The sequence below is a fragment of the Prosopis cineraria genome, unplaced genomic scaffold, assembly GCF_029017545.1.
Source record: "Prosopis cineraria cultivar Desert tree isolate PC_DT_omini unplaced genomic scaffold, ASM2901754v1 PC1429, whole genome shotgun sequence".
NCBI lineage: Eukaryota > Viridiplantae > Streptophyta > Magnoliopsida > Fabales > Fabaceae > Prosopis > Prosopis cineraria.
The window spans coordinates 18236-31751 of record NW_026556754.1 but is presented as its reverse complement, the minus strand read 5'-3'; the positions used below and the strand labels follow the sequence as shown (position 1 = coordinate 31751).

Sequence of the window (13516 nt, the reverse complement as noted above, 5' to 3'; positions counted from 1 at the left end):
ATATGTTGGCATTAGTAGCCAATACCTGAATCTCAGAGGCCGGAGTAAAGAAAAGCATCTACTGCCTTGCAGTATCTATTTTTCTCCAACGAAGAAGAAGCAAGCCCCTGCCCCTTAATCTATTATCTTTTATCTGATTATCTGGTTAACTCAGACTCAGGAGTCAATTATTTGAAAAAATAAATTTCATCTTGATTCTATTATAAAACACCTTTAACTAACTACCTCTCGATAATCAAAGAGAAGTGATTAAATATAAAACTTATACTCTTATCCCCATTTAAATAAAAAATTTTGAACTTTTATTACATTTTCTCTCATAATTAATAAGTTTAAATAAAGATAAGGTTGAAAAAGGTAATTAATACTACATCATGTACTTAATATCAAATCTTTCCAAAAGTCTTCTATAATAGAAATAGGAGGAACAAAAACGAAGCTCCAGTTAATGTAAGGCCAACAATAGGCACAGAACTTCTCTCGATTCTTTGCCTCGTGGTTTGCATTTTGATGTAGATCTGACCATTTATTTTATTAAATCTAATCTAGTGGTTGATTATTCTTAACTAGTTGTTGCAGCGTTGCACGTCAAGGCACTTTCACTTTCTTTTCTTTTCTTTTCCATTTTTTAATTGATAAGGTGACGGTTAAAAATCGTCATATAATTATAATAAAATCAGGAGATACTTGAACATAAAAATTCCATAATGATAAATCATTAAAAATTTTAATATTAAAACTATTTCTATCAATTTGATGAGCTAGGCAATCAGTATAACAATTTAATTTCCTTATCTGGAAACATCATCCACACTTTCACTTTTCTAAGTGTTTTTAAATAACTCTTGTCTGGTGTCTAGAAATATACATTTTTGTAGCCAAGCATGAAAGAATATTTCAGAACCTTGCATGGGAAACAAACAAGCTACGGAGGCCACGGAGAATAATCATACACGTATTTGCATTACATCCATGAATTTCGACCCCGTGAACACCATTTCGGTGGGGTCAAAGGGCTGTTAGTTAGAGATGAGAATCCAGGCAGGTTAGGTTTATTTAAAATTTAATCTAATTTGAAGACTCAGTCCTTACCAACAAGGCTTAATATCAGACCTGTAAGCTCTCTAATAAAAAAAATTAATATTTTAATTCAATAAAAATTTAAAAGTCTAAATTCAACATATAAAATCTCACATAAAATTCAACAAAGATTTAAAAGTTTAAATTTAAGATGAAAATTAAAATATTTATCAATGTAAATTTAAATCCTTCTCATCATTATCTAAAAATAGAATATAAAGCAATTGAAAAGCAAGCTTGGAATTTTAAGCTAGACAACATTAAGAATTAAGTTTCAAGACTCACACAATTAATCTTAAGGTCAAATTTCACACACCTCAAAAATACCAATTGAACAAACTTAAAATGATAATAGTACTTTTGAGAGATCATTATTAACTGGTCCCTCTCATAAACAATTCAAAATACAGTAACTGAGAAGGGTATGATATAGCGATTTCATGTTAATGCAAAAACCAAAATCTTTAGAAGACCATAAGTCTAATTTCCAACTTGCTTCCCCTTCATAATTCAGCTACAAACGAAATATAAAGGAGAATCAGAATAAATATGTCAGAACCCATGAAATTTTACCTTTGAAGCTAACTCCAAGCCTCTCAAATTTCTTTCCCTAGCTTGTTCCAACAAGATTGCTTTATTGCCTCAGCTAGTCTTATAAGTCATTGAAAGAGAAGTTTTTTTTTTTTTTTACTTTGTGGGAGCAAAATCAGCTTTCACATATGCAAGAGGTGAGAGTAGAATCTGATCCATCAAAGAGATGAGATGTGAGATGGTGAGGAAGAGACAAGGAATAAGAGGCGTGAGGTTGACTGATTGACTGGTTGTGGCTGAGAATGTGAGGCGATGAGAGAGAGATGAGCAAGGAGAAGCAAAAGGTGATTGCAAGGTCTAATAGGGTTCACAAAGTTGAGTGATCAGGGTTCAACAGCAAGGTCTTTCTTTAAACCAATCAAACACATGTCCCACAAAGATTTTAAAAAATGATAATAAGATAACAAGGTTTGAAGGGCCGTTTGGATCCGAGCTTTTTTTTTGTAAAGTTTCTTAAAGCTAGGTCCTTAAACTTGATTACTTAAAAAATTAATTTTTAAAACTCAAATCTTTATTTATACAAGTCATCTAGGCCCGACTCTACTATTGATAAACCAAAAAAATATTTAAATATTATAATTATAGACACACATAAAAATTTAGATGAGGTGAATTATGACAATGAAAAGAGATTAAACTTTAAACCAATAAAAGTTGATCCAGTTAATATTATTTTTAATTTTATTCATTATCATTTTTAACATTTTTATTGGAATAAAAAAATTTAAACATCATTAATTTGTTTAAAAAATCAACAAATTTATAACTTTATTAAATATATCTACTTTAAAATAAAATATTCTAGCATTTAATAAACTTTCTTATATTTAATAGGAGCACGATGGTAAAGATGAACATAATAATTACTGAGATGTCTTGTAAATAGAACCAAAACAAACATTCTCTCTTTACCTTAAATATGACTAGAAGAGTAAGGATTTGACTCGACTCATGAAATCATTGAATCAAATTCTACTATTGATATGAAAACTTTATTAGCGAGTAATTTATAAGTAACTCTATAAGCCATCTTTAAACCTGAAGGCAAGCATTGACCCAGTAAGCTCCTAGATGAAACTCATCTAAACTTTTTTTCGGATAAAAAAAAGAATAAGTCTCATTAAAAAAGAAAACTCCCAAAACTACTTACAAATTAAATTACTTTTTTTATTTAAAATTATAAGACATTTTTAAGTGAATTACACATTCAATAAGTTGGTTATCTTTAAATTTATACTTCATTCTTCTCATATTATAAGACATTTTTGTGAAAGATTTTGCAAATCAAAATATAAGATACTTTGACAACAATAAAATTTTATTAATGATATTTTTTAATATTATCATTTCTATATATACTACTAACTTTAAAATTAAAATTTTTATAGGTCTAATCACTATTATGTCACCATTCACACCACCTTATAAGTACACATCACTTACTACCTATCACATCATTGCTACTTGAACCTCAAGTTACATCATCATAATGTCAACAATATATTTTAATTTTTTTTTAAATATAATGTTGCCTCGAACCCAAAACTTTTTTCTTTCCATACATGTCTTTTATTAGTTGAGCTGTGATGACCTTTTATTTTTAACATGAAAAATTTTATGTGTGTGTGTATTACTTAATTGAACACATATATTTAACTTAAAAATATTTTTTATATGTTTAATATATTATTATATAAATATGTTGACAATATATATTATCATTTACACACATTAACACATAAATATGTAATTCAATATTTATTATTGGTTAATAAATATATTATTTAATACCAAATAATGTTTATTATGAAAATAAATATTTGTATGTATCATTTTATATTATTTATTTTATAATTTAAATATGTTCGTATGGTAAAAATTTTATTTTACATTTAAATTTAAATGATAAAAAAAAAATTTTTTTATTTTTATATCATTTTATATTATATATTTTATTTATAATAAGAAAAATTATTTAATTTGATAATTTAAAGATTTTTTATGTGAACCTTTCCATGTATATTATAAATTATTAATTTTTATAAATTATTTAAGCTCATTTTATTAATTTTTTAATTAAAAATTTTTGTCACTAAAATAAAGATTTAGTGACGGAAATTAAATTGGTCATTATCTTTATAAAATTTAATCAAAATATGATGACATCCTATATTCATCACTAATTTATATAATTAGTGACAGATTTCAGTCCATCACGAAATTTTTGTCACTAATGCTTATAATTAGTGATGAATTAGAGATTTATCACTAAATATGTATCATTAATTTTATTTTTTCTAGTAATGACTCATTTGATCCCATTGAAATGGGGTCCACGGGGTCAAATTATTTTTGGGTTCATGATATTTTGGTATGTATCTATAATTTTATAAAATTTCTTTCACCTATCATATCATATTATTTTAAAAGTTATGTAAAATATTTTTTTAAAACCTTTAAAAATATATTATTTTTAAAATTTTGAAGTTAAACAGGCATCATACAATTTATCAAAGGTGGTTTTTTTTCAAAAAATATATTTTTCATGGCGTATAACTAGTTTTTTTTTTTGGGTGTTGAGGGGACAATAAAACAGACAAGAAGAAACAAAAACATCTATCAAGTGTTTTGGGGGGTTTAAACAAACAATAATGAAGAAACAAAAACAACGAACAAGTGATTACCAAAAATAAAAATAACGAACAAGTGGAGGGAGAGAGAGAATGCTTCAAATAACTTGAGAATGTCAAGTTTGGCCCCAAAAAAAATTGAGAATGCCCCAAACAAGAGAGAGAGTAGGCAATTCAAGTGTGTGCGCGTGTGTGAAATAATTCAAACGTATAGAATATTCCTACATTCATGAACTCAGTATAGACAGGAAGAATTTATCTTTCTTTCTTCCTTTCATTTTGAATCTTATATATAGCTGGAAATATATCAGTTCACAAGGATGTTTTGTACTTTTTCGATATACTGCATGTGAAGACAAATGAAAGAGAGGAAAAGCAGGAAAAGAAACCGAAATTTTACAAAGCATGATCAATGAGAATATATAATATCAAAACTACTTATCTTGATGAATTTACCAACTTAATTTGGATGCAATAGTAATGAGCCTATTAATTAATTTTTTGTGCCATTATTTCATTATTATAATTTAGTTTAAACGATGACGAATATATGAGACTGTATATGGGCTTCTTTTTTTAGAAGCTCTAGGATGGTTTTTCGGCTTAATATCATCCAATCCAAACGATTCTTTTTAATTCAAACCGAGTGGTTAATTACTCTGGTCCACAGTCCAACGTGCTTAAAACAGTAGTCTATATATTAGAAATGGTTTCAAGAACCGAGTAGAGTGTGAGAGATCAGAATGTGGAGACAGAGGATAGGAGAGAGAGGGAATGACCCTTACATATTCAGTACAAATAACTTTGTGGGAAGGCAGACATGGGAGTTTCACGATGAAGATGGAAGCAAAGAGGAGAGAGATGAAGTTGAAGCTGCTCGTCAACGCTTCTCCTCTAATCGCTCTCGTTTCAAAGCCTGTGCTGATGTCCTTTGGCGATTTCAGGTTTCATTTCTTCTGCTATTCCTCTCTCTCTCTCTCTCTCTATATATATATATATATATATATTCTAGTTCCTCTCTGGGTACTCCATATTTGTTTAATTGATCTAAATTTTTCCTGTATGCTTTAACTTGTAACTAGTACCAACATCATAAGGCATCATAAGCTTACCATGACATCAGATCTGCCAATATAGTTTGATCAATCGTCTATTACTTGATATATATATATATATGTCTTTAATTTTATTTACCTTGTTTATGATATTTTTAATATCAGAGTTTTACTATAATTACACACACACACACATTTGAATCGTTGACTCTTTATCATAATCGTTGCCTTGCAGTATCTATATACTCTTCTCCAGTGAAGAAGAAGCAAGATATATGATCCCTTGCACTTTAATATATTATCTTTTATATGACTATGGAATTAACTCAAACTCACAGTCAATTATCTTTTATATGACTTCATTCGATCCTTATTATAAAATACTTTTAACTAGTCACTTTGCTGGTACAAGCAAATTCCATGGCCGATCCAAGCATAAGCAAAGTTGGCATTATCCTCCATACTGCATTAAAGTCGACTCAGCAATCAGCATATTTGAAATAATGATTTGTACAATTATCTTAATATGAATGAAGCATGTAACAGGTGAATAATATGCTATTATACATTAATAGGGATGTTCAAGTGCAAATGGAAACGCTTGTAGACCTAAGGCTGTCGGGGATGTTTCTTTAACAGGAAGACTTATGACTTTGTCCTTAATTATATTTATATATATACTACATTTCTATCTAATCAAGGTTTATGGGTATTTTTGCCCTTAACTTTAGAATAAATAATGCATAAAAAATTCATATGTTTTGATTTAATTTGAAACCGGTACTAAGCGTAGAAAATTAAATATATAAAATATTCTCTTTCTCTGATTATATCAATATTTTAATATATCTTCCTTGGGCTGAAAACCCATTGCTTTTCAATTTTCTCCGCCCAGGCTTCAAGGCCGCTGGCAAAATCGCCCATTTATGTTCGGGTCTATCATTTCTTTACATTCGGCCCAAGTTATACGTTTTGGGTAAATTGTCAGTTGCTATGGGGTATTAAAATAGTTGGATGGTTTTTGCAAAAGTAATTGAATGACTAAGGTTGATAGTTGATACAATTGATGAAGATTAAATGATCTATCATTCACAAGATCATGGGATTGAATCTCATTGTAAGAATCTATAAATCCCTCTTTAAGTGTTTCTTGAGCATGGAAATGTATACTAATCTTAATGAACTCCTGAATTCAAACAATCACGTAATTTTTTATATATAAAAAAATAAAATAGTTGGGCTGTACAAAAAAGAAAATGCAATGATCATCATATATTAAAAAAAGAAGAAAACAACTAAAGTTGATTTCCCAAAAACAAAGGAAAATCAACTTTATTTTAAAAGCATTGACACGACATCAATGTTCACATAGTAAATGGTATATAAACCATATTATGCACTGATGTAAGAGTAATTTATAATAATAAAGTTTTAAGTTTTTGTTAATATATAGTATTATTTATTTAAAAAAGGTATTATAATTTATTGTTTTTAAAAAACTATTAAGGAAGATTAATCTTTAAGATAACTTTTAGTGCCGATTCAAGATTAATATATCTTTTGTTATGTTGCTATTAATCTTAATATAAGAGAATAACTTTTAAATTTGAATATGTTTTTCAGAAATCGATTGTAATTTTAATATCAAATTTGAAAATTATAATTATAAAATAAATATTATATTGATCAATTTTAAATGTTCCGAAATTCACACTTTCATTAAAGGGATGGACTAGGCTCGTGTGATGTATGAGATATCTTTGTCGTTTCAATGTGTTGAAGGCAAAAATAAGATGTGTGTTGAAAGAAGTGATAGAAGTTTAATGAAAAAAATAGAGTAGAAAAATAATTTGTTTATGTTATTGAATAATTTAAAAGTAGCCTTGTTCAAATAGAAAGAACTTTTCCGTGAAAAAACATACAAAGATCTTTCACATAGAAAGAAAAAGAATACAAAAACAAAAGAATAAAGAACTAAGTCTATTTGGTTTCTATTCCCATTTTTATTTTAAAAACTATCTTGTAATATAGTTTTTAAAATTATTCTTCAAAAGAAAATAAAATAAAAATTCATTTATAATTAAAAAATTAAACTAATTGTAATGGTTATACATAGTTAAATGGTGGTAATTTATGATTGAAGATAATTACAATTTTCAATAATCAAATGTATTATATTTTAAAAACAAAAAAATGAAGTTGTTTTTATTTTTTTTAAAAAAAAATAAAAATAGTTTTTAAAAAGATTAAATCGAAAATGCTTAGTCAAACAAATTTTTGAAAATTTTCCTTTTCAAAAATAAAAAATAGTTTTTAAAAATAGAAAAAAAAACAGGTCATAATGCTGTACTCTATTTTGTATTTTTGGATTCGAATCATCTAAAGTTAGAATTAGTGAATTTTTGTGAAGTTTGTTTTTTAGTATTTTCTCCCATTTTATTATTTTTATAAAATATAAAATCTTCTCTCACTTACTTGAAAAAGAAAGCTTCACTTAAATTCATTAATTCTAACTTCAGAGGATTTAAATTTACATTTTTTTCTTCATTAATAAAACTTGTTTTTAATTGGTTTGTGAGGTGCAATCTGAAAAATTGATGTAAAGTTGACCCAATAATGGCATAGCGAAGCCACTCACGTGTTAATTCTTGACATTCACTTGTTATTTATTCTGGACTATAATATAAATCATTTTTTAGAAAAAATCTTTAGTCCAAAATATAGGACATTGCATAAATTTTATATTTTTTTTTACACTCATACCCTTACTTTAATGAAATTAATAAGGGTATTTAAATATTTCACTCAAGGGCAAAATTTACAAAATAGTTAAAAATAAAATTCCTCTGTGGTGATCTGTGTCCGTGTGGGGATCGAGGGGTCTCTTTATTTTTTATCATGATTTTCCTTTCACTTTTTAATCATAACCATTGATTAAATCTATGATTAAAACAAATTCTAACTTCATTACTAATTGATATGTTTATGGTTTTTGTTTAGGAACTGACGGGAATGGCTTTGAAATATTGCACGTTACATTATCCAATGCATGGAAATATATTTCCAATTTGGGCTCTTTCGGAATATCAGAGGCGACTTCAATCACTCTCTTCATCTCTTTAACAAGCTCCTCATGCTTCATTTTGCGAGGGAGATTCGTGCTACCTTGTGGCCTAAGGCTTTTATAATTATGTTTATTTATTTAATAATGATCGTACAATTGTCTATAGTCTAAATAAAGGACATACCAAGTGAACAAGATAATATTGTAGTGTTAGTGTTAGTTATCAAATGTCGTTATTTTAGTCTAATTAAAGCGTGTAGGTATCTCTCGCGCGCGCGCGCATTTGAAGTACATATCCCACGTATGGCACGCATGGCTGAATAAATATAATTAAATATTCAATCATCTTTGTTAAAAGATAACTTGTGATTTTTCACCGGAAAAAATAAAATAGGACAACCCATACTTAGCTTGTGGAACTTGTTGGAGTTTGGAGTGGGTAAACCACTAAATAATTAGTGTAGGTTTGGACAAGGAAGGAGAGGGACTTATATGATAGCAGTGACGGATCGAGAAAAATTTATTGGAGGGGGCAAAATCTATACTAAATATAAATATTAACTATTTTGAAGAAAATATAATTCTAAATATTAATAAAAATAATATATAAATAAAATTTATAACAATTTTAAAAATATATATTAATGTCATTTGCATCATAAATTTATTTTTATAATAAATATGAGTAAAAAATATTTTTAAATATGTATGCTTGATAATTTTAAAGAGAGCGTGGGGCAATTAATTTTTTATGGGGGGGCAACAATAATTTTAAAAGGAGGCAAGTGTAGTTTTAATTAAAACTTAGATAAAATTTTTATTTTTTTAGTAGGGGCAATTGCCCCCTCTATCTCTAACGTAGATGCGTCCCTATATGAGAGAGAAACTTCTTTTATTATTGCTTCAAGTAACAAGTATACACGTTCATTTGACTTCTCAATACTCGCAATCTTTTACTAGGTCACTTCACTTTTCTTTTGCTTCTCTTGCACCCATAACATTCACACACTCACTTCTCTCTCACGAAGCACACACAGCGCTCAATGACTCAAACTACAGATGCTTCTTGACTTCAATCTCTTATCAAGCACGCACACACATATTTATAGTTGAGAAGAATGGCGGTGAAGTTATTTCCAGATTCCTCTTAGTCTTTTTTTTTTATTAGTTCACCACCATTGAGTATGCTTGGAGAGAAAGAAATGTCAGGCAAATATCTAAAAAATTTTGGAGAGGGAGAAAGGCGTTGACTTCAACAGAACTTTGTTAAAACTAAGGGAAAAATTGTATGCGGACTATAGTACGAGTTGGAAATATAATATTGCCTTCCTTTTATCTTTTGCCCCCACAAAAATGTATTCAAACTGTATTGCGAGTTGGAAATTAGAGATCACAAAATTAATTTTCACAAGGTTACGTCTATTCAATGTAAACTTCCTTTTAAAAAAAATTGTGGTACTTTTTAAAATAAAGATAGAAATATTATTGCTTGCGAAACTATTTCAAAATAATCTTTGTTTGACCGTATCTCACATGCACAGGAAGTTCACATACAAAAAACATAATGCCTTGAATGGATTATTTATAAGTCATGAATAATAAATATTCATAAACATAAATTAAGGGGCAAAATTTTAAAATTTTAAAAAATTTTGCGACTCTGAAAAGGCAATTTCATTTATAAATATGTGGTTGATATTCATGGCGTGTTGGAACAAGGTATATGGCACGTACAAGAACTTCACCATTATGATTAGGGAAACAGAAAACCAGTAGCATGAATAAGTACGTACATGTTGAAGAAAGGCAAGTGATTTTTAGAATTTGTCTTTTGTGTGTGCTGCGTACGTAATGATGTATAGTACCAAAAAAAAAAAAGGAAGTCATTTTTAGCAACGATTATTTTCTGCTTTGATAGTGATCAACCACACTGTCAATCGTAACCCGTGGATAATGGTTTTAATGAGTATGAGCCCAATTGAGCAGGGAGATGGCTTTTTTTGTGGATTGAGCCAGCAGTGGGAGACACTCTGAAAATTGAAGTAGCTTGAGATATACATGAGTTGAGTTGGACCGGGCTTCACTCCAACCCGATGTCCAACTTAATTTGTAGTTTGAACATTGCGTTTGCCCAAAATTTGAGGTTGAGTTTTGGCCCAACTCAAAAATATTTAAAAACAATTTTAACATTCTGAAATAATTGGATGCTCATGAGGGGAGAATGATTAGGGTTTTTAAAGGACTTCTCCATTATTTCATTACCCTCTTCCCACAAAAAAGTTATCTAAGATCATTATCATTTTCTTTTTTTCTCTATAATTCAATTTCATTGGACTCGTATCTTATTTTTTAACTCAAATCAGCTCTAAAGATCCAACAAGATCCAATCAATATATATATATATATATATATAATTCACATTACATTGCATAATATAGTGGGTTAGATTGCATGCGACGTTAGAATGGATAACACACTAGTTGAAGAATATAGATTTATAATATAAAAAAGCAAATTAAAAGGACAAGGTTTAAGAAAAAGTTAAAGGAAGTTTGGGGAGCCTGAAATGATAGCAAGTTTGAACGAAGAGAATGACTTTTTGTGGGACTGTGATTGACATCCACGTTTGATTGACTTTCTTCATGCTCCGCATTTGGAAACAGCCATTGAAGGGACACCCTCCTTTGTCATTTTTCTTCAATTATCTCTCACTTTGAAATTTGAATATTGTGATTTTGCAATAAATTATATTTTACACTTTAATTTAATCACACGTCGTCCTAATATCACTCATTTATGTCTGTGCATGTCTTTCCTCATATTTAATTAAGTTTGGACAAGAAATCAAATGTTGAAGAAAGTAATTTGTTTTGTTTATTTTTTAAGATTTGATTAAATTTAGAGTTAAAAGGCAAATCTATCCTTGAAGTATTTCTTGAAATGCAATTAGTATCTTTAAGTATTTAAAGGCATAATATTGCTCTTAATATTTTAAAAATGGTGCAATGTAATTCTGAACCAACAAATCCAAGTGTTTGACCGTTAGTTGACCAAACCTTGATTAAGTGGCAGCATGTGTCATTCACCACACACTTTTTTTTTTTTTTAACCCAGATCAAGAAAATTGCTTTCTCTACATGACATCCGCCTTACACAACTATTCACACTTCGATCAACTTCTTCGACTCCTAATGATCCCAAGAACGGAGTCATCATATAACTAGATCACTCATTTCTCTGACGCTGTTGATGAAACGGTGGAAAGGTTCTCCTCCCCCTCTATCCCTCCCTAACTTTGTTGGTGATGAAGTGGTGGTGACGGCAAGCATGGATTCAGGAAGGCGAGATGATGATGCTGTGGAAGATGGTGAGCGCTGATCTGGGAAGGCTAGACGACGCGATTGTGGGGGATGGCGAGAACGGATCAGCTGGGAAGGCTAGAAGACGGGGTTGTGGGAGACGGTGAGCACGGATCAGCTGGGAAGGCAAGATGACGCGACTGTGGGAGACGAAACGCTATTCATGGAGATGGACTTCCCGATTTGCCGCAACTAGCAAGCCTCCATAGCATATTCTTGTGCAAACCTCCAAACCCGACTTCATGCTGCAAATCAACATCTCTACTTTCTTTTTCATCATTTCTTGCTTTGGCGACGAGCAACTATGTAACGGCATCGCCATCTCCATCGCCATTGCAGAGTAGCCCTCGTCGCACGATGCCATGTTCTTCATGGCATCAATTTATGGATTCTTGCAACAAACTTGAGCAAGGTGATTCTGAAAGCGGTATTTATTTTTGATATGTTTATTTCTTGTGAAATGTGAATATGAAATGCTGATTATGGCTATGGATATGAAATTCTTGGATGTTCATCGATGATGAGAGATGAAAATTGAAGATGAGGAAGGGAAGAGTTTTGAACAAAGGGGTCAAAAAAAAGAGTGAGGTGGAGCCATGTGTAACGCCACCTAAGCAAGGTCAGTCTTCTAACAGTCAAACACTTTGGATCTGTTTGCTGGGACAACATTGCAACATTTTTAAAACATCAAGGGTAATATTGCACTTTTAAATACTTAAGGATACTAATTGTTTCTCAAAAAACATTTTGGAGGCAAATTTGTTCTTCAATCCTTAAATTTATGATAATCATGACCTATAAAATTTATAATAAGTCATTAATAAAAGTTGACATGATTGACAAATGTTCTCGTAATTCAAACAGGTGAATTGGTAGTTCAAATCTCAATTCTTATATGTATAACAATTTATTTGTATCATCAACCATATTCATTTGTAACATTTTATTCATGGGCTTTTATTACAAGGTTTTTTTTGTAAAATCTAATGAATTATTTATCAGTCGTTTTAAAAAACATCCTTGTCATCTTTTGCTTAATTAATGACTTTTTTTATTTATCCTTTCTCCCTCCCAATGAACTATATCAATAAAAGTAATTTTTGAGAAGTTGTAAAAAATTTTAATATTTAACTAATTTTACTTAATTTCTATAATCTAAGAAAAATAGTTAAAGTAAATGTTATAAAAATTAAAAAAAGATCCTATATATTAGATATTCAATATATATATATATATAATTTATTTACGAGTAATGACTTGCTTTCTCAAGGAAAAAAAAACTTGCTTGTACCGAGTTATTTTTTCATTAGATCAAATCCTGTTCAAGCCTATTCAAGTCTTAAATAATTCTTTCAATGAGCATTTCTTAATATTATGATGGATTAATCTTTTTTGTTAGGTTCAACTGTTTGACATGGAAGCTTACCTCTAAATCTTGGCAAAAAAAAAAAAACAAAAATCTTACCTTTAATTTGGAAACAGCCATTGAAAATGAAAAGACTCCCTCCTTCGTCCTTTTTCTTCAATTGACTCTCACTTTGAAATTTGAATATTTGTGATTTTTCAGTAATTAAATTATATTTTACAATTTAATTTAATCACATGTCATCCTAATATCACTCATTTATGTTTGTGCATGTCTATACGCATATTTAATTAAGTTTGTACAATAAATCAAACGTTGAAGAAGTAATTTATTTTGTTTATTTATCCTGACTAAACTTATGATAATAGTGA

The 13516-nt window shown here is 29.3% G+C and overlaps 1 protein-coding gene across 1 annotated transcript; it reads left to right on the top strand.

Annotated features, from left to right (window-relative positions):
- The first annotated feature begins 3865 nt into the window (after positions 1 to 3865).
- On the top strand, positions 3866 to 11798 carry LOC129300101 (cycloartenol synthase-like). Its single transcript, XM_054938628.1, has 4 exons — positions 3866 to 5245; positions 5932 to 6057; positions 6252 to 6354; positions 11686 to 11798. Exons 1-4 carry the CDS (start codon positions 5045 to 5047, stop codon positions 11796 to 11798), a joined length of 543 nt encoding a protein of 180 aa, XP_054794603.1. The 5' UTR covers positions 3866 to 5044.
- The last annotated feature ends 1718 nt before the right edge of the window (positions 11799 to 13516 follow it).

What these genes read in the sequence shown, in the direction of transcription:
- LOC129300101 (XM_054938628.1), top strand. Translation starts at nt 5,045, where the DNA reads ATGTGGAGACAGAGGATAGGAGAGAGAGGGAATGACCCTTACATATTC. An exon ending in ATGTCCTTTGGCGATTTCAG is followed by an intron (nt 5,246 to 5,931) that starts GTTTCATTTCTT and finishes ATACATTAATAG; the next exon opens with GGATGTTCAAGTGCAAATGG. An exon ending in TACATTTCTATCTAATCAAG is followed by an intron (nt 6,058 to 6,251) that starts GTTTATGGGTAT and finishes TTCTCCGCCCAG; the next exon opens with GCTTCAAGGCCGCTGGCAAA.